The 23,035-nt window shown below is 28.1% G+C and overlaps 1 protein-coding gene across 2 annotated transcripts in view; it reads left to right on the forward strand.

Annotated features, from left to right (window-relative positions):
- Window positions 1-23,035, forward strand: part of LOC107452238 (diuretic hormone receptor) — a 240,918-nt gene that overhangs the window by 168,589 nt on the left and 49,294 nt on the right. For both annotated transcript variants that reach the window (XM_087169169.1, XM_087169170.1), the window contains exons 5-7: window positions 5,510-5,610; window positions 12,677-12,777; window positions 12,876-12,996. In XM_087169169.1, coding sequence (XP_087025295.1) covers window positions 5,510-5,610; window positions 12,677-12,777; window positions 12,876-12,996 — 323 coding nt within the window. The remainder of the gene's footprint in view (window positions 1-5,509; window positions 5,611-12,676; window positions 12,778-12,875; window positions 12,997-23,035) is intronic.

Below are 23,035 nucleotides of genomic sequence, written 5' to 3' on the forward strand. Positions count from 1 at the left end.
CCCAATAATGTCTTACAAAATTATAATTCCTGTGAATTTCGGTCTCGGTTTTCGAACTCGATTTTGAACAATTCAACATGGAATAGTAGATAAGGCATTCAGTTTCATAATTGAAGAACTAAATGAATAAACATTCTAGTAGTGACATTTCTTGTAAAAAAAAAAAAAAAAAAAAAAAAAAAAAACTTAATCGTGGTTTACAAAACAAAAATATACGATATTTGAACAATTCGTAGGATACGTTTTTTTGTTTAAATGATAAAGGTTTTAAAATTGTAGTTCGTATTACCTCTCAATTAGTAAAAAATGCAAAGCTGAAAAATAAGTTACCGAATAAATGGTTTTATCTCACACTCTAAGCTATCATAATACCATTACCAAATTTTACGATATTTACCAAATTTTATCACATCTAATAAAAACATATTTTATTGTTAATTTTACCAAAGTCATTACCAAAATGCTGCGGTAAAAATTAGCGAGTTGTTTGGTATTCCTATAGAGCCGAAAACATGTAAATTTTACCATATTCTGTTAGTTTTAACCATACTTTTTTTCTGTTTTAAGTTACATCTATGAAATGTTTGAAACAAAACTATTTATCTAGGAAAGTTTTTATTTTAGTCTAATTTAACTACGCAGCATTCATTTAATTTGCTAATTCTCAGTAGATGAAGAACCTAAGTGACTGTCGCTGAATGTATTTTGAGTGAACGATATAAGTACATTTGGCAATAAAAAGTCAACAAGTATCTTTAGAAGACTTTTTTAAAAATTATTTAAAACGTCAGGGAGGCGAATGCCATGAAGCAAACAGTTTAAATGAGTGTTTAGGATTTGCAGATTTGGCAATTGAAAGCTTGCGAACAAAAAATAATGAAAGCATAAACTTTAAAGCCCATTCACTCACTTTCAATAATATGCCGCTTAGATTATTTAGCTCTTCGATTATACTGCTTGACAAATTTTAATCTTTTGTCTTTTAAATGAATTTGAGTAGATTTTTATTCTAAAACATTTTGTTTTAATTTCGAATATTTATTCTTTTCTTATTCATTTTAGCGGAAATTTTTCTATGTGAGATGAAATTAAAAATGTCATGCTATTTTGAAAGAAAAAAATAATTTTATTTCAGTTTCACGCATTTATTTATCAAAATCAAAATGTCATCAAACGATTTTCCTAGCATAACGAACATTTCCAAGCATGTGGGTTTCTCTGCATTTTACTTAAGGAACACCCCTTTTTAAAGGCCAGCAATTATTTACTCTTATTATTCGATTACATTTTTCTTGTTAACCCTTTGACGCAGATGAGACACCGGTGTCTCTTATACATTTTTTTTCCTGGGGCTCTAGTTAGAAGTAAAAGTATATTTTGATAATTTTTAGTTATAAGAAACTGTCTAGCAGCAAAAAAATTTCTTAGATTATCGAAATGATATTTGTTCTGAAATAAAAATTAAAAGTGTCCAAAACAATTAGTAGTCCGAAAAACAAATTCATTCATTTCTCAAATATTTATTAATGCAAATTAAAGAAATTTTATTAATGATGAATTATTGTTTCTCTAAATTTAAATAACTGCAAATAAGTTCAAATTTCAAAAATTACTGTTTAAAAGTGAGCCGTGTTTGGAAGTTTTTACCTTGCGCAGAAAGTGACACCGGTGTTCCATGCTGTATTTCATAACTATGAAGCATTGAGAAGTGAAATATATTTTATTTTTTATTTATTTTTATTAATATTTTCACTTAGTAATCTTAAACTAATGCAAAATGTACTGAATTAAAATTCTGCATCGAAGGGTTAACTATTTTCTGATGTTAAAAAGTCTTGGTGAAATCAATTTATTGTTCATTGCTCACAGTGCCGAGAGTTTCAAGAAGAAAGTTCAAATGCATTGCAAAAAATATATTTTTAAAGGAAGGTTATGACCAATATTTTTTTTTCTTGAGAAAAAGAGTTCAAAAACTAGTTCTCCATGGCTCTAAACTTTGTATCTACCAAGAAATTCAAATTGTTATTTTAAAAAAAACAATCGTTATTTTTATACTTTTATAAAAAATTTTAAAAAAATTAAGTCCGGTAAACAATTTTTGATGTCTTATTAAACTTTAGCATAGAAAAACCGTTACATTTTTGTGTTATCAACGTATTAGCAACAGTGATAGTAAGATTGTTAAAAATAATTTAATAGCCTAATATGTGTATATTCTTTTTCTCTAAAATATATACTTCTAAAATTATAATATAAATAACCAAACTTGTTAGAAAACAGTGCTTTAAGTCAACATATTGACGATCTACGTATTCACATATTTTGATTTCGATAGACGCTAAAACAAATTTCCTATCCTTTCTGATATTCTTACATGTAAACAAAAAAAATCCTCCCCCTATTCTAAGCTTACTGTTCACCCTTAGGTGAATAAAAAAAAGTCTGATTTTCTACTATAGTCTCTTCATCTATCTTAAAGGAAAAATAGAAATTCTTTCACTTCATGCTTTAAAAAGGGAGATGCAGGCAATTTATTGATTCGAGGAAAGTATAGTAGAAAGAAAACTTTGGTACTTTCGGATATTTGATCGTAAATTCGACAGCTGATATTTATAAATCCGGATTAGGTACAACATAATGGCTGAAAAAGACTTTATGGATCTTAAAAAAAAGATTTTTAAGCTTTTAGAGTAGATCATTTACTTCTCATTACTATTGTCGAAGTAAGTATTTGGGTATTTTAAAGCAGAATGTTTCCTAAAATAAAGTGTCTGACATTTTTTAATTTGTTTGAAAACATTCTGAATAAAATTTAAGATATATTTATGAACAGTGATGAGGTTGGAATTTTTTTTTTTTTACTTATTAAAACTGGAAAATGTTTAAACGTTAATCTAGTTTTTTTTTAAATTCTGTGTTATATTAATAGTGTCCTTTTTTATTCTATATCAATTGTTGATAAAATTTAATTTAGTAAATTGAACTCAGTAAATAATGAGGATTTTATATCGAGAAGCTTAAGATCATTCAAGCATAAACGCCATTAAAAACATGCCAGATTAAAATAATTTTTTATTCTCATTATCGCTAATTCTTTAAAAACTAAAACATTTTAAACCCTTTGTGTAATGAAATTAAATATGCATTTTTTAGTATAATTTTATGCCAATGCCCGACTCAATTTTTGAAGTTTAAAAATATATAATGAGGGTTTTCATTAAACAATACCTTGTTAGTGTTACATGATTCAATCATATGAATGTGAACCGTGAACAAACAACAGTGAGAAAAAAAGTGTGATTTAAAAAATCAGAGTATAATAAAATATGCCTTATTTCTTGCTCTTATAGGAACACCAAAAAGTTCGGTAAAATTTACCAAAGCACTTTAGTGATAATTTTGGTAAAATTAACAATAAAAAATGACTTTATAATATACGTTAAAATTTGGTAATTTTATCATGATACCTTAGTCGGGTATATTTTGGCTATAATGCCCTAAATAAAATTTTTTTATTAGAAATTTCATTATCATACAGTCAAGTAATTTTTTAATATATCAAAACAAATTACGATACATAAAATTTATCGAAAACTTTTAAATGGTTGATTGTTTTATTATTTCAATATTCGAAGTGGAAAAATAATTATCTTTTTACAATTTTTAAACAAGAATTTTCTTGATGGAGCCCTGTTTTTTGTTGTAAAGTTCCCATAAAACCAAATAACGGTAGATAATTAGTACAGCCTCGCAAGCCTGCTCCTAGAGGCTTGCAGAGTGGGTTGCCTTTAAACCAATTTCTATTTAGATCTATCAAAGCAAAATTACAAAATCCCCCCCCCCCCCAAAAAAAACAGAAAAAATTTCACAATTTTTTTTATTGATTTATAGACAAAAGTTTAATAAAAACGGAAAATAAGCAAAAAATTAGATGGTTAAAAAATAAAGTTACAAGTGTTTTTATTTCTAAGATTAAAACATTAAACATTATTAACGCTTTTAAGTTCAGGACCAAAAGGTTATTTATAAGTTAGATTATTGGTAAACAATAATTTTTTGTTTCTTTTCAGAAAACATGCTAACATTGTAGGTATCGGTAACAAGGAAAAAAATCGATATCTTCAAATCTTTTGTTAAAACTATACATAAAAGCATTTAACTATCTTAAGAACATTTTTAATTTTTTTCTTGTATTTAATGACTTAAGAGAAACAATTTTTAAATCCATTTAACGGACAGAAGTATTTATTTTCTGGGTTAACAACCTTTGTTTTTCTCTGAAAATACTTTTTTAAAGATTTAAATACATTTCCAACAAATATTTTTAATGAGAAAAGTATTGTATTATAAAATAGTAATAAACACTCAAGTAATGTAGCCTGTTCTCTTCAAAATTAATTAATAATTCAGAAATATTCTGTAATTAATAGTAAACTTTTTCTTTATACTATTTCGTGGAATTTAAAAGGGAAGAAAACTAATTTGATGACTTTCGAATATCAGACGTTTCTAATTTTGTTTTGACAAAAAATAGGGATTGTTTTTATTCTTCTTCTTTTCAGAAATTAAATCTATCGCCTGTAATTAATTAAAACGCTTCTCGCAAATGCTTAATCAAGGATTCTAATTAACAACTGAAGAAAGTTTTTTAATATGTTTTTTGCATTGTTTTGTTGTTAATGCCTAACAACTGTCTTATTAAATTCTATTTTTTATATATATTAAAACGATATTGCTTTGAATTTTTCGAATTTTTTTCATGCTTTACCTGATTTTTTATTTTAAAATAATTGAATAATTACTTAAATAAAATTATTTAAACGTTTGTTTTTTTCATAGAATAACATATATTTATTCCCTTCAGCTATTTAATTTTACTTATACCATATGGCAGCATTTTAGTTAAATAAAACTTAACAGAGTATGAAAAAACTATACTACATTGTTCTTCAGAATAAACTTTTAAACATTTCTTTCCTTTTTAAAAGAATGATTATTTCAACTTAGCCTTAATGTTTAAAAATATATATTTATTTATTTCACTTCAGCTGTTAAGTTTACTTTTATTTAATTTATGCATTAAATTTAATTTATGCATTTATTTTTATTTATGCAATAAAAATAATAAATTTACTTAAAACAATATAAAATACAAGCAACTGAATACAAAATCATGAAAAAGTTCAAAATTGGTTGAAATCTCTAAGATCTGGAAAGGGTGACCTTAAAAGAAGTTATTGATAAAAAAACACATAAAGATTACAAAATATATTATTTTAATATGAAATAATACTTAATAATAAAATTTTAATTAGAATAAATTATCATAATAAAATTAAAACGAATAATGGAATTTAAAAACCAGGATGGTAAAGAAAAATCGCTCTCAAAAATATGACTTACAAATATTTAAAAAAAATTTCGCATTTGCAACTGAATTATGTTGATTATTTAATTGTCCAATATATACATGCTTCTAATAATCTTCATATTTATTTTGTTTTGACAGGAAATGCAAGTAGAGAATGTTTGTTGAATGCCAGCTGGTCGAGTTGGTCTAATTACCGATCATGTGTTCCGCTAAAAATACCAGAGGATGAATATCTGCAGGTAAATAATGATTACTAACAAAACATCATTTCCTTTTCTATTATATAATGCTGTCTGTACAACTTTCTTTTCAGAAAGATAAAGGTATGTTCTAAAAGCAATGTTTTGAAAATATCCTGCTATGAGAAAAAAGTATAGTCGAAACTACCAGAATATGATAAAAAGTTATGGTATTTCTCGCTTTATATGTTATGGGAACATCAAAAAGCTTGGTAATTTTTTCGAAGTGATTTGGTAATGATTTTTGGTAAAATTAACAAAAAAATATTTTTTTTTAATGTATGATAAAATTTTGTAATTTTATCTTCATACATTAGAGCATGACATAAAAATGATTTATACGGCTAACTTTACTTTTCAGATTTATGTTTTTTACTAAATGGGTAGTATTAAAAACTGTAATTTTGAAAACCAGAATTTTCAGTAAACCGTTACCATATGAACGAATAAATTATGAAATTAATGGTTTTAATACCGTAAATTTTGGTTTTTATTATAACAATTATGGGTTGTTGTTTTTTTTTACCGAAAGTGTCATTAGCATAGAATATGGTAATTTTACCAAAAATTTTTTCTCCGTGTGTCCTCGCATATTTAGCTAATATGTGTTTTTATTTCGTACAAACCCTCTTCAAATTAAAAAGTTTGATCAATTTATTTTTTAGTTATAACCTCAAATCTATCCAGAGCCTAAAAAACACCTAGTTGCAAAACAATTTTAACTGTTTTTTATGGATCCCGATAAATTGCCCTTAGTAATTAGTATATATAAAACAAAACTTCAAAGAAAAATTTTATATTTCATTAAATTATGTTACTAAATTATTTTCCGGAACTTTTGCCTATAATTATTTCCCGGATCACTTGACTTTCGCCTAAAGGACATTTTACTCCAGATAACTGAGTATCTGTAAAGTAATGTCAAATAATAAATTGTGGCAACTACATTGATTAAAATAATTCTCATAAATGGAACGGATATAACTTCTAATCATCATCTGGAGCTATTAACTTGTAGTTATAAATTAAATTTAAGCACTAATTACGTTACCTAATTTTATCATAAAAATGCCATCATCAAGAAAGTTCAAGAAAAAAATCCCTAAGACTTCCGAATGTCCTTTGAAGATGAGTTTGTTGTTAATGATGGAAAATTAATTACATTATAAATATGTCGTTGAACGTAACACAAATAGAAAACTGAAACCAAATTTTATTATAAAAACATCGTCTATGAAAGTTTATTATATTTCTGGAGAATCTTTATCATATTGTAGAGCCTTCTGACGAAGATTGTTACAGATTTGTCTTTAATTCTATTATCTTAAATTTAACAGATTTATGCTTATTAAGAAGTAATAATTTTCTTCTTTATAAGCATAAATCTGTTAAATTTTATGTAATTTTGCAAAACAAAGTCGTTGCAAAGAAATAGATGAGAGCAGAAGGACCTTTAGATTAAAAATCAAAAAGAGTTGTCAGCAAAGAGAGATCCATTATGTCATCGATTTATCAAAAGAATCAAGACAAACAAATGAAAAAGGATTTTTGAGTTTCAAATAATTTAGCGAGAAATAAAACTTTAAGAATGCTGCAAATTTAAGACAAACCTTTAACGGACTTGAATATTTATGCTAACAGTATTAGAAAGAATATTTATTTTTGGAATTCGATTTCCGCTCATCTGAAAAAGAAGTTAATGGTTGTTTTTATTGAGAAAAGTATTACAGGATTAAGAAAACCATGGCCAACAACAGAGTGACATAGAATAAAATTCTTGAGACAGCTATGGCCTATGGCGTCTAATTAAAGGGAGAAAAAAAAAGATTTTAAGATTAAATATAAATTTTAAAAATAAAAGATATTACAAAACTAAGAAATATGTAATGCCTACAGGTAAAAAGGCACACCTTATGTACTTTTGAACTAATGATATGAATTTCATGAGAAGTTAAAAATTTCTATGGTTTGAGTCAAACTCTTAAGGAAAGTTTATTAATTAGTTTGAACATTAATTAAGTTTAGAAATCGAAAACAAATCTATACTTTCTTTTGAGTGTTAAAACAAATTTATGGATATGAATATAAAATTCGACAAAAATCAGTTAAAAACGTGCATAAAAAATAAAATGACTATTGATTGTACAGTATCATAATTGTTGTAAATAATTGAAATTTAAATTATATAGAATATAAAAACAGTAACTGAGATGATTATGTTGTTGTTGTTTCTCGTGTTGTTGCTCCGCTAGAGCAGGTCCTTGAATCCATTCACCCTCAGGAAATCAAAAAACAAGACCGGGTCGCGCAGAAAATCCTCGTTTTCAAAATCCACACAGCTAAGGAGGTGGGTCGGGCTGGCTGCACTGGAGAAACATTTGTTGCAGGTGGGATAGACCTTTCGCTGCTGTTCATACCTCATGCACTTTATGTGTCCACTGATGAATCTAGTGAACGCGGTCTGATCGCCTCTATTACCTCTGAAGGTCAAAGCACAACCCGACTTATCCCATAGAGTACCAGATATGTACTGGGGGAGTTTTCCAGACTAGCTGGACACCTTGCTTTCTAATGGGGTGAATTTCCTAGGATGTGAGTGCCAAATTTCCGGTAGGTTCATTTGTGCCAACGAGTCAGCTATCTCATTCCCGTATAGACCAACGTGGGACGGAATCCACTGAGATGATTATGGTTGTATAGAGTGGCAAGATTATACAGTGTTACCAGGCTTAAGTGTAGTTTTGTTGTGTTTTGTTTCATTGCTTGTTTTGCAATTTTGTTGTTTTTTTAACATGATAAAATGCGATAGCTAAAAATGTTCTATTTGTATAGTTATTCTTTATTTTCTACACTAATTAGCGAACATTTGCAAAGTAAATTTTTTCAAGAAATCTGACAAATCGGATAATAGTTAAAAAAAAATTGCTTTTATTTGTGAGTTTCGATTTTTTTAATAGTTTTCAAGGACAGGAATGATCGGTAAATATTTCCTTGGTGATAAAATTACCTATTTCATGAATTATGATTCATTAAATCATTATTTTTTGCGCTGATCGAGTTAAATATTGATAATTTGTTAATACATCTGTTAAAACAGAGTCTAACAAGAATTAATTAGACAAAGTATTTTTATATATGCTTAGACTATTAATTGTGATAACACTATTTCCTACTAATAATTGTAATATTCATTAATAATGTTTATAAATTTTAAAATCTTTTAAAGTACTTAACCTGAACTATTTCAGTTAATTACATGTCCTAAAAATAAAGTCGATGCTATTTTTATTGCGTGGGTTTCTTATTTCTTTTATCAGAATTTGATTTATGTTCTTATTTACAGATAAGCCAAGTGTAACTTACCAACTTTAACGAGAAAAAGAATTAAGAGTGAATGTGATAGCTATAATTAATGAGCTTTCTTATAGACAAAATAATGTTAAAAGCAAACTTCAGAAAAATTCTAGTGTTGGGAAATGTTTGTTAGCTTTCTCGTGTTTAAATACGCTATTTTTACAAATTAATTTATTTTAAAGACGCAAAAACAAAGGCAATACTTAAGCAAAAATGTGACATTTACAAAAGAATTGTTAATACTTTTTGACATGAAAAAAAGAAATATAAGAAATTTTTTTGATTCATTTCATAAACACATTTGAAAGGGTTTTTCTCTGAAATGTTTTGACTAATATACTATTTAATATAAAAATTTACTATAAGGTAATGTGAAACCACAGAAGGTTTTTTTTCTAATTTTCAAATTTTAAAAATTATCAGTAGTTTTCTGTCAAAAAACTCATATAGCTTGCAATAATATTTAAGAATAAAGGTTAAAAATCGAAAATACAGGAAGCAGAAAAAATGTTGAATAACAAAATAGTAGTATTTAACCTTTTGACGCAAATGGGGTCTCGGTGTTCCTTTTACTCCTTTATCACTCTCTAATTACAAGCAAATACATATTTTGGTATTTTTTAATTAAAAAACATAGTCTTATAATTACTAAATAAATCTGGTAGATTATCTAAATTATATTTGTACTACAATACAAAATCTGAAAAAAGTAGTTTGAATTATTTTCTTTATTTATCTATAATTGATTTTGTAAATTAAGGAAATTTCAATGATGAATAACTGTTTCTCTTTTGAAAATTTATTGCTTGGGAATGAACCGCATTTACCTTTAACACAGAGACACTGTTGTATTTCATAATCATAAATTATTAAAATGCTAAGCATAATATTTACCCCTCATTTTGACTTAAATTAATACAAAATCATAAAATAGGATGAAAAATATTTTTTACATATTTTTTGTTAATGGGTTAAAACAGTAATCATCTTTGCATTTCCTTTCAAAAATAAATTAAATTAGCACATTGAAATTCTCATGCAAACCTAAACAGAAATATTTGTTTCATTTAGTTGCTAAAAAAATGTCAGATATTTAATAGTTTATGCATATTTTAGTTTTTATTTCAAAAGTTAAAATAAATGAAATGTTCTTTTTAAAAAATTTGAAATGCAAAAAGGAAACCTTAAAAATGTATCTTTGTGGAGTTTAAACAAACAATGAACTACGTTTTGAAAGTAAAATAGCCAGTCCAGACGAAATATTTACTACCAATTATACGATATCAGTATTTGATAATAAGAAAATTGTGATGAAGATACAAGAAAAATTTGTAGTTTTCGAAAACTCAGAAGAAAAGATCAATTTCTTTGTTCAGGAAACTGCAGCAGATATTATTAGCGCAATCCAAATAAAATGTTTCGATTTTCTGATTGAGAATATCTAAAATGGCCTGAGGAGTAAAAGAAATTTCAAAGATGAGATGTTTAGTACTTCAAAAAAAAAAAACAAAAAAAAAACACTGAATTGCGTTAAGCCGAATCATACCCGCAAGAATTCAGCCAATTGCTCTGACTACAAAAGATATTAAAAGCTTGTTATTTCTTGGTTATTTCTGAAGTTTTCTTCGTAATTGAAGGGGGAAACCATGAAATTTGGGATGATGCAAGGTTCTTTTTCTTGTCGAACTTTCATAATACTCACACTGTAAAAATTTCCCGATCAAGTTAAGGTGAAAAGTATCGCACTCAGAGAGGTTCCGGTACATTTTACGGTAAAATCTATTTCTGTCGGAACATGTTGCGGAACCAAAAATCTGATTTACCGTAATTTTTACAGTGATAATTACCGTGAAATCACTGAATTACTCAAATTAAATAAGTATCACAGTAAAAATTACAGCATAATATTTTATAGTAAAAATGCATTTTTACGGATGAGGCACCCAAAAGGCCATAACTTTATACCCTAACTTGATCCAGAATGTTTTACGATGTATCTCGCAAGCAACAAAATCTCTCCCTTTAAGATACTGATGACGACAATCTCAGTTGGTCTTAATTCAGTTTTCTGTTCAAGCGACCGTTAGCAACGCAAAAGTGATTCACCCTAAAAAAAAGTGATTCAATGGCCAATCGCAATGAGTGTGAAACAATGATGTTGATGTTGTCTGTGTTCAAAATTAATAAAATTTCCAGATTTTGATGATTGTCTCCAGAACCATTTGACTGATAAAAACGAATGATTTGGGGATAGATTGAGATGATATAAATAAAATAAGAATTCATTAGTCATGATGCACATGCGTTTTCGTGCATAAGTCAAAAAGTTATCAGGCAGTAAAAACGGATTCGAATAAAAAATATGAGTAAAAAAGAAATTAATTCTCCAGCAGATACATTTTTAATAAAACCACACCATGACTTCATACAGGAAATGGGACAGTTTGTACTTTTGGCAAATAGTCCTGCTAATTTATCAGTTTCTAGGCTCTAGATAACTGATGAAGAGTAAATAGCAATCTGCAATTGCTTTTTCATGTCTCAGTCATTCTCCGTATGGTTCTGAAGATCTGGATAAGAACAAGTCTGGAGATCTGACTGGTCAATTCATGTGTCGAATATCTTCTGTTTTCTGCAAATCGTCGCCCTGAGTTCATTTTAAGGAGTGACAACATGCGGTTCATCTTCCTGACGATTTTCTGAAAAGTAAAAGTATTTGCTAAACCAATCAGATCTCCGAACCTCAACCCTACAGAACTTGTCTGAGATATTCTGTGACAGGAAACAAATATTTAAGCCATTCTTACTCCTGAATTACTGACTGGCGCTTGCATATCTTTGAAAATATACACAGTATGTATTATTTTCAGCATTAAAGGGTTACCATTTTTGTTTGATTTTGTTAACACTGTTTCATACCTTCCGACTCTAATGAGCATTTTACCAACACCTCGTAGAAAAGAGCAGGCCTCTGTACGGGTTACCATAAATATCCTTTAGTAGTTCAAACGTAATGACATATTTCGTATTTTCAACCACTGCGCAGCTTAGTACCCCGAACGTAATGGCATCTTTCTTATTTTTCATCTACTGAGCAGTTAACTTCGTCACATGAGACTACTAAATTGATCCGTGCTGAGGCCTTCCTACCTCTAGGAGGTGTTGATTTTACACGCCAATGCATGTGTGTTACAATTGTTGATAGGATTTTTAATATATTATATGAACCTAATTTCATATACCAAGTTTCATTTAAATCTAACTCTGGACGTAATCCAATAAATCTGATATTCTCGGTAAAGCATTATAGTACCATTCAAATTCAGAGTAGTAGTCCATGGAGGAATTTATGGTTTATTTGCATATTTAAGTTTGTTTTTTTTAAAAAGAACTTGGGAACTGATATAGATGTTTAAATTTATTTGCACTGTGGTGTTTTGTGAAGTTAAAAGAGGGTCTGCCTGAGTTCTCTTAGCATCTAATTTAATTAATGTGAATGAAGTGAATTCCCTTTGTATTATCTTCTATAAAGTGAAAATTTCCATTACACCGAAAGCTCTGCCTTACGAACATGAATCATTAATTACTATTAATTTATCTTGATCAAATTAATTATCTATAAACGGTTGGAAAAATATCTTATTTTAACATTATTGTATGTTTATTTACTCTATATGTTGCATATATGAATACAATTTTCCTTACATTGTAGGTTTTATGGGATATGAAAGATGCTGTCACAGTGTATTATGTAGGTTACGGAATTTCTCTTATAGCACTCACTTTAGCTCTGGGAATATTCATATGTTTCAAGTAAATATATCATGAGTTTTATTACAAATTTCAAGTACGGAATTAATTTTTGCATTACATGATTCATACAATAATTATTACTTTTTTTTAAATTGCAGAGATTTAAGGTGTTTGAGAAATACTATTCATGCCAATCTCATGTTCACGTACTTGCTCCTTGATATAACTTGGATTTTAACTGCAAAACTTCAGTCAAGTCAAAACTATGTTTCAAGCAGGGTAAATATCTTTATGGTGTTCTAAAATAAATGTCTTCTATTCTAAATAATAATAGTATATATTATTATTTTAATTTAAATAATTATATTAATAATAATTTTGCATTATGACTATAGAATTGAGTCTTTTTAATTATCTTTAGTCTGTTTCATTTATAGCTTCATCGATTCCGTAAATGATCTCAATTCTGCTCCGGTCCTACATTGTGTATGGAACTGTATCGTACCTTGATTTGGCATGGTTTTTCTGCTCTCCCCAAATCCCATCAGTTTTTCCCTTTTATTTATTTCGTTGGTCACTAAGTCTTTTTTTTACATCTAATCTGTTTTTAAGTTTTAGTTATTAACGTATCGTCTGGAAGAGGAGCGGCGTGTTTTGGACACTCGAAGTATTTTAACAGTATTTTCATTTCGATTATTAAATAATAAAAAAATAAATTGATCACTTCAATTTCTTTGGGATTACTTGTTTCTCTCATTAGTTTAGTTTGAAATTGCTGGCTTTTTGGCGTATAATCAAATAAACTCATAGATAAAAAAAAATGGTCAACAAGAAGTGGATGCGAAATTTTTTACAAGTTGCTTAAAAATTAGAAAGTTGAATCTGAGATAAATAATCAGATTTAGTACTCCATTTGTTTCCATGGTTCCTTTTGTGAAGCGACTTCAGATGTTTATATCACAAATTTGTGTTCAAAACTTTTATTTAAAGCAATATTTTTTGCAGAAATTAAAGTGAAATTTCAATTTTTTATGGAACTGATATAATGGACTCAGAACTCTTTAAAAAATGTACAAATTTCTTCAACAGAAAGATTACCTTCTGGACATACATATATATATTGGAGGTCATTCTACCAAAAAGTGAAGCGCAGTACATAATTTTTTTCTACAAACGGCAATCAAATATAAATTTTTTATTGAAAATTTGACTGACCTTTCAAAGAATTGTTTAGAAAGCAATCATTAAAATTTGAAGCTTGATTTGGACATAAATCATTTTTTTAAGTATCACTTTATAAAACTGTATCGTTCAATTTAGGTTTCCGCTGTAATTTTTTCTAGAAATGAAAGTCAAACACCAAGTTTTCAACATTAAATTTACAAATTAAACAACCCACTATGAAAACTAATAAAAAAATTTTTAAAAAAATTATTTTTAGCAAGCATCATTTTATTTTATTATTTAATTTAATTTAATTTCATTTAATTTCGTTTTATTTCATTTTATAATCAACATAGAACATCCAACAAAATTCAGAGTTTACAATCATCAATATTTAACTCTGTAGCCTTGTAATTTTATACCAAACTAAGAAGACAGAAGAACTCTTAAACAAACTAGCCTACTTCATGGAGGATTTTTCGAGGAAACTAATCCCCATTTGGCGTTACATAGTGAGGAAAACCACCCACCGTTTGCTTGACGGCAAGAGAATTCTAACCCATGATCCGTCTACCCCTGAGAATATTTCACGTCAGCTCTGTGGTCTTTGTGAGCCGGGAACAGAATTAACATCAACCAGCCACCTGTGGGATTCGAACCTGGGGCACTTCATTAGGAGGCGAAGTCTCTAACCCCTGAGTTACCGTGGCTTCGCAAACATCGTTAAAATAAATGGCAATCGAAATGCATGGTATATAGCAAAACGCCTAACGACTGAAAGGAAATTTATTTTGCTAATTGGCATCACAAAAAAAAAGTTCTTGAAACAAAATATTTCCTACTACAGTTTAAAATGGTACTGTGCGCTTTCGACTTAAACCAATATATTTCAACTGGTGGCATTTTAATTTCTAGATTTTCTAAGCCAAATAGATAAAACTTTAAAGGAAAGATTGGTTTTAGAAAGTATTTTCACAAATTTTGTATAAACACTTTCTGTATAAAAATATTTTGTACAAATTTCCCTCGGCAAAATAGTGCCCCAGGCTTTTGATTTGAGTAGAAATTGTTCTAATGACAAACCTTTTGAGAGAAGAGTGTCCAAACTTTAAATGACTTAAAGAACTTTTTAAAAACAAATTTTACAAATTTGAATCAGGAAAAAAAAACTTTATAGATGTACAAAAATATATGTAACTGTAATTGTTATTTTTTCTACAAAAGGCAGTCGAAATTATATTTTCTTACATCAGTTTATGTAAGTTTTAAATGACCCAGGAGACACTTAGTAAATTAATTTTAGATTTTTACCTCAAAACAAATATTTTGAGTCCATACATATTTTTTGCTTTTGTCATTCTTTAAAATGATGCCATAGACTTGCCGTTCAAACCGCTGTTTAGCAATAGAAACTACAATCCAGTATTTATAGTTAGTTACCTTATAAATCCGTGATTAAACTTAAAACGCCTCAAGATGCAACTCAAAAATTAATTTTCACTATTTTGTTCCATAAAATCAAAATATTTATCAGAAATATATTTTGGAAGAACATTATAAATGAAAAATATTTTGTACAAAATATTTTGATAGAAAAATATTTTTGAAATAGTTATATACATATTAGATTCAGTTTATTATTATTATTATTTAGTTTATATAATTAAAAGGGATGTAAAAATGTGAATTAAAACTAATATTTCGTTAAGATGCATGATTTCATCATCTCACTTTACACTGAGCGTGCTAAACATGAAGAATTAAGGCAAAATTCTAAAATAATAATCAATAACAGGCTAATCAATAGGTTCTCATCAAACTTAGAAGAGCCCTTGAGATCAACACTTAGAGTGTTTTCACTAACCTAGAAGATCCCGCATAAATATAATATTGTTTTCTGTCCACGTATCACCCTAATACCTATCGATCTGCTTTTGAGAACCTGTCATATCCGTGCTTTGAGGATAAATTCTTAAAATAGATTAAAACGAATAATTTATAAACACACACAAAAAAGTATGTAAATATATATATATATATATATATATATATATATATATATATATAATTTTCAGTTAAACAAATTATTTAATTTTCATTAGATTTTATAAAAAACACAAATATAAATTTTTATTCTCTTCTTAGCAATGTAAACGCTAACTTTTTAATTCAATAGAAATGCAAAAATCATTAACTCACTGTCAGGACTAAATCGAACATCTAAGTCACTTTATTTCTCTTACCACAAAAATGTTTCAGTTACGTGGTTATATTAATTCTCATGGTCTTTTTGGAGACTAAGCTATAGCCAAATTTTTTCAAAATTAATATTAATTAAGAGGGTTTTTGGCTATTTTTTCTTTCGAAAAATGGTCAACTACGGATCTCTTCCATTGTTCTTAACTGTTCAACGGGACCAATTCAACCACCGTCGTGAACAATTCAATTAATTTTAAATTGGCGTTAGGACTGGGGGGGGGGGGCTTCAATCCTTTGGTCCGACCATTAAATAACTTTACGAAAGAAGAATGTTAGAAAGATATACATCCCAATGAGAGAGCATTCTTTTGTTTTATAATTTTAATATCTTCATGGCAATGTGTCTAATAATAATATTTCTAAAAAATAATAATAAATCAACAATTCTTTTGAGTTAATTTTGTTCGTTTGTTTTGAATGAATGCCTATGTCTTAAAACGCTCAAAAGTACTAAAATCATTACTATTATGGCCAAAATCTTCACAAAAACTGAAAGGAATTTTGCTCCACCATACAAACTAGAACAACTTTCAATACGTAGCTAAATGAACTAATTTCCATTAATATATATATATATACGAAAAATTTCCCGTTCATGTAAGTACATTTGAATTCACTACTCGTTTTATAGATTTTGTTTTATTCTGTTTTTTCTTTTATTTCATTTTCTGTTTTTACGTGTTATTTTTACTTATTGTGTTCTATTTTATTTGTTGTAATTTTTGTAAAAAAAATTTTGAGTGCTCCTCACACTATTGTATTAATATATGTAGTCCGTGGATCGAGATTCAGACAGAAAGTAAAAGTTTATTAACAAAAAGCAAACAAACACATACAAATTTAAAAAGAACGCCATCTGGCGGTATAAAAAGAAAAAGACTTCGTAGCTATCCTTCCCAGGGAATGACAACAATCTCCCCCTGCGAGAAGGATTTTACTTTTTAACACATATAACAATATACACATAAAAAATATTAATTCTCTTAACATAAATTTCAAATTAAACTTATTTTTTCCAAAGAAAAAATTAACTTCTCAAAAGTTACAGCTTTAGTTAAAAAATCAGAAATATTATCATTAGTATTCTTATAAACAGTTTTTAAAATTTTATCTTCAATCATATCTCGCACAAAATGAAATTTAAGGTTTACATGCCTGGTTTTATTAGAAGATTTACCATTATTTAACCAGTCAATAGCTGCTTCGCTATCAGAAAACATAGTAACAGGAGCATCAATAAATTTTTTACAGTTCAGTTCATTTAACATATTTATTATCCAAGTAAGTTCTCGAGCTGTGTCAGCTGCAGCAAATAATTCAGCTTCACATGTTGAAAGTCCTACACATCTTTGTTTTCTACTTTTCCATGTTATAAGAGAATTACTTATCATAATTACACAACCTGAAAAAGATTTTCCTCCTTCTGCATTGCCCCAACTTGCATCCGCACTACAGTTTAAAATACCAAATTCTTTACTATAAAACAAGACTCTATCTTTTGAACCGTTCAAATATTTCAAAACTCTCTTGGCCAAAACATAATGCCTTTTTTCAGGACGTTTATTAAATTGTGATAAATAACTAGTTACAAAAGCAATATCTGGTCGGGTTCTATTTGCTAAATATAAAAGTTCACCGACGATTTCCTGATAATCAGTTTGATCTACTAAATCATCAGTAGGATTAAAACATCTATCTTCACCTTTAGTTATGGGAATATTTGTTTTCTTGCAATTTTCCAAACCATATTTTTTCATTAAAGTTTCAATGTAATGAGTTTGAGATAGACCAATTCCGTTTTCTTTTTGTGAAATCTCAATGCCTAAAAATTTTGAATCATTAGTTGTTTCTTTTAATTCAAATGTTTGATTAAGTTTTGAAATAATTTCCTTGTATAATTTCGGATTATTAGAAAATATTGCCAAATCATCTACGTATACACAAATTGCGAAAAAGTCATTATCATTAATTTTAGTAAATACGCAATTGTCAGATGCAAGTTGAGTGAGACCAATCTTTTTAAGTTCATTTTTTAACTTTATATGCCAATTTCTACCAGATTGAGGTAGACCATAAATACTTTTATTTAATTTACACACTTTATTTTTACCATATTTATCTTCAGAGCCTGGAGGTATTTCCATGTATACAGTTTCATCAATATCACCATATAAATAAGCAGTTTTAATATCAAAAAATTTAACAAATAAATCCAATTTTGCTGATAAAGCAATTAATAACCTGAATGATTCAATATTTACCACAGGTGAATATGATTCAGAATAATCAACATTTTTAATTTGATTAAATCCTGCTGCAACCAGTCGCGCTTTGTAAATTTTGTTATTATCGTCATTTTTAATTGTATACACCCATTTACTTTTTATTATTTTATCCTTCTTAGGCCTCTCAATTAATTCAAAAACCTTATGTTTCTCCATCGAAAGAAGTTCGTTTTCCATTGCGGTTTTCCACTCGGAATATTTATTACTATTTATCGCCTGGTCATAATTTTGAGGAATAGATGATCCTTTCAAGGCTAAGTTCGCGTTAGCTGATATTTTATTTTTAATTCTTTCAGAACGTCTTAATGCAGGAGTATTTTGATTATTTTCGTTTTGCGAATCGGCACTTTCTTGGGACGATTTATGAGAAAAAGAATTTTCACTGCTTGATTCAGTTGGAGGGAAGTTTTGGGTTTCAGTTTCGATCTGTGGTAGAGATATATTAAACTGGGTCAAATCCTCAATGTTCCATATGCTACATTCATTTTTGTTTGTTAGAAATTTACTTCCTCTTAATGATTCGTTAAATTTAACAGATCGCTCTTCAATTACAATATTTTTATCGACATCATATATTCTATAAGCGCGCCTTTCTCTAGAATAACCGACGAAAATCCCACGTTTTCCCGGAACATCAAATTTATTTCGGAATTGTTCAGATATATGAAAATAAACGACGCATCCAAATACTTTTAAGTAGTTAAGTTTAGGTTCTTTTCCTGACCATATTTCAATCGGAAGATTCTGTTTATTTTTACGTGGTGTTAGATTAGAAATGTGAGTGCTAAAATTTATCGCTTCAGCCCAGAATTTTAATGGTAATTCACTTTCATATAATAATGTTCTAGCCCTTTCTACTAATACTCTTATGGCTCGTTCAGCACGCCCATTTGACGAAGGATTATACGGTACTGTTTTTTCATGTATGATCCCGTATTTTTCTAGAAAACTATCAATCTCGTTATTGACAAATTCTAAACCGTTATCTGTTCTGAATCTTTTGATTTTCTTATTCATTAAATTTTCATACCTTTCTTTAAACATACAAAACATTTCAAATACATCATTTTTATGTTTCAGAAAATAAGAAAAGTACATCCCAGAAAAATCATCCACTAGTACTAAAAAATATCTTGAATTTCCTAATGAATCACAATTTATAGGGCCTGCAAGGTCCGCATGAATTAACTCTAATACAGAATTACTTTGTGCAATATTAACTGATGGATGACTCTTATGAGTTACTTTACTTATATCACAAGATTCACAATGATAATTTTCAAAATCTTTAAAATTTATGCCAATAACATTTTGCATTTTAACCATGTATTGTGAATTTAAATGACATAGTCTTTTATGCCAAATATTATAAGTATCCAAATTACTTACTTCATTACATTCTAACTCAGAATTGTTTACATCGTTATAATCAAAAAATTTAGGTGAAATGTTATTACACGGTTCCATTAAAATTTCAAAACGATTGTTTACTTTTACAGCTTTTAAAACACTGCGATTATCATTAGTTAAAATCAAAATATCATTACCATTAGATTCAATTTTATAACCTTTATCAATTAATTTAGATACTGAAATTAAATTGTTTCGTAAATCTGGTACATATATTACATCGTATATTGTTAGATTTTTACTGCAATTATCAACTGCTGTTGTAGCTTTTACAATACCGATTCCTTTTGAAATTAAATTTGACTTCTTACCTGCTAATTGTATTATCCCATTAACATAATTTAAGTTTTCAAAAAAGTTTATATCTTTTACCATGTGTGAAGTAGCACCAGAATCCAAAATGAAAACAGTTTTGTTTTTACCGGTAGCACTAGAATTTACGCGATGTTGTTCTTGTTCAGCGGTAAGTGCGAAATTTTCACTAGAATGTTTATCTTGATTTTCAAATGCACAATGAGCGTTATTGCTTTTGGTTTTGTTCATACCCGATTTATAGTTATTAAATGTTCTTTTTTCTTGAGATGTTTGGTTCTGATTTCCCTCGTTCTTGTTTCGGAAATAGCAGTCTTTAGCTAGGTGATTTGTTTTATGGCAGATGAAACATTTCTTCCTGCTTCTATTTTCATATTTATATTTTACTTGAAATGCTTCTGCTCGTCTAGGAATTTCATTTTTTAATTTTGATAAGCTGTTCTCTTCCTCCCGCAGTATTTCTAAAATCTCATCCATTGGCTTTTCACGTTGGGTTTTCAGGATTTCTCTTATTTTTGAAAACTGTCCTTGTAACCCTCTAACAGTATAATAAACAAGTTCCCTTTCAGAAATTTGCAGTCCAAGTGATGAACATTTCGTTTTAAGTCCACGTGATCTTGCAATATAGTCTGACACATTTTCATTTTCTTTCATTTCAAGATTTTTTATTTCGTTACTTGCATCGATTTTTCGATCTTCGGTTTTACCAGTAAATGTGCTTTGAATTTTTTCCCATAGAATTTTTGCATTAGTTTCGTTTGCGAACTGAAGACTTTGGTCATCAGAAAGCGATAGTTGTATGTATGCAACTGCGTCATCATTGTTTAATGTCCATTGTTCCCGCAACTTTGGATCAACGGGGGCTTCTTCAGTTAGCACATTAGCTATTTTCTTAAGTGTCAACAAAGCCTTGACTTTAATACTCCACTGGTAAAAATTCTCACTGTTCAGCAGTGGGATACTCGGCAGATCCCTGTTCATTTTGATTTTGGAATCTAAACGATGTAAATCACGGCGAAACTAAGTGAAACATTTTACTGCGTCATAATTTTCAAAACCACAGCCATGCTGCCAACTGTAGTCCGTGGATCGAGATTCAGACAGAAAGTAAAAGTTTATTAACAAAAAGCAAACAAACACATACAAATTTAAAAAGAACGCCATCTGGCGGTATAAAAAGAAAAAGACTTCGTAGCTATCCTTCCCAGGGAATGACAACAATATATTTTTCTTTGGCTATATTGATACAATGTCAGAAAACACTCTTTTTTGCGGATATAATCGTTTGGGCTGATGAAAAGATTATATTTTTTTTCCGGATTTTTAAAAAAATGTTTTATCTTTTTTTTCCCCCTGTTGTTTGTCTTTTTTTTTATTATTATTTTTCTCTCCCCCCCCCTTTTTTTTCATATGTCTGTAATTTTGCTTTGTTTTATCTTCATTTTGATATCATATATATATATATATATATATATATATATATATATATATATATATATATATATATATATATATATATATATATATATATATATATATATATATATATATATATATATATTGATGCATTTAAGCTTCTTAATGCATATTTGATTATTTAAAGATTTAAAGCTTCAGAAGTTAATAAGTTCTTTTATATGTATTTATTTTAAACATGTATTGTGTTCTATAACGCTGCTGTAAGTTATAAAGTTTATCTTTTCGAAAGTTTTCTTTTCGAAGTCTATAACAGTGTAAAAAATAAAACGACATAAATATTTTCTTAGAGAACTATTTAATATTAAAACGCTTAAGATATTTGTTCGCAGTGTCACCGAACTCACATTGCCAGCGATCGATTATGTTAAGCAATTCACGGATTTATATCCATTTCACTTTAAAAAATGTCACCCTCAGGAAATTACAGATTTCCTTTATACGTGACACTGAAAGTATCATTTCTCTACTGGGGGTTTCCTTATCTGCGACAAACAAAAACTTAGAATCTTGTAATATTTCGTAAAAAAATTTAGTCCCTAAAAAACTTTTATTACAATATCTTTTTAAACTGCAAAATCGACAAAACATAAATTATATCATTAAAAGTATCAAGTATCTCATTAAAAATTAATTTTACATAGTGGAAATTAATTCTATTTTTGAAATGTAATTGAAGAATATAAGTTTTTGTTTCCGCTCAATTTGAGAATCCTCTCTAGCATTGCTGTAGTACAAATTATTCTGCCTTAATAATTACTTTCAATGCGTGGTCATCGAAAAAGAATTCCGTCTGATGGAACTTTATTAAAAATTAATTTTCAACGAATAGAAATAGATCTTTCATTGATTATAAATTGAGAAAAATAAATTATTTACATCAAGATACTAATCTTAATAAACGAATTTATTTGAATAAATTCAAATTATTGTGAACAACTAGGGGTTTACTTTTTTTCAGCGGGCATATCAAGAGGGTGTCATATTTCTTATCCCATTGTCCGAGAAACATAATTATTCCTTTCTAAATCTTCCAATAATTCAGGCTAACTTTAAAATGCATCTATTTCCTAAACACTTTTATGAAACTTGTAAACAGCTTAAACTAATTTCCTTTAAAGCAATTTCATTTTGTGGAAGCTAAATTCGGATAAAAATTTCACGCTAAAACGGAAATTACTTTTTTGATTTATACATTGTGAACTTCTACCGCCGATTCAAATTCTCTGAAAATATTTTTTGATTCATACTTTGATCCGGGGGATACAGGGATAGCACTTTGATAAAGGGATAGCACTTTGATAAAGGGATAGCACAATTAGAAGACCATAAATTTTAAATATTTATCTTTCTGAAACTATTATCGTTATATATAAATACATAGAATTACGGAAAAATATATAAAGTTTTAA

The sequence above is a fragment of the Parasteatoda tepidariorum genome, chromosome 8 (genome assembly GCF_982258835.1).
Source record: "Parasteatoda tepidariorum strain Cologne lab strain chromosome 8, Ptep-v5.0, whole genome shotgun sequence".
Classification (NCBI taxonomy): domain Eukaryota; kingdom Metazoa; phylum Arthropoda; class Arachnida; order Araneae; family Theridiidae; genus Parasteatoda; species Parasteatoda tepidariorum.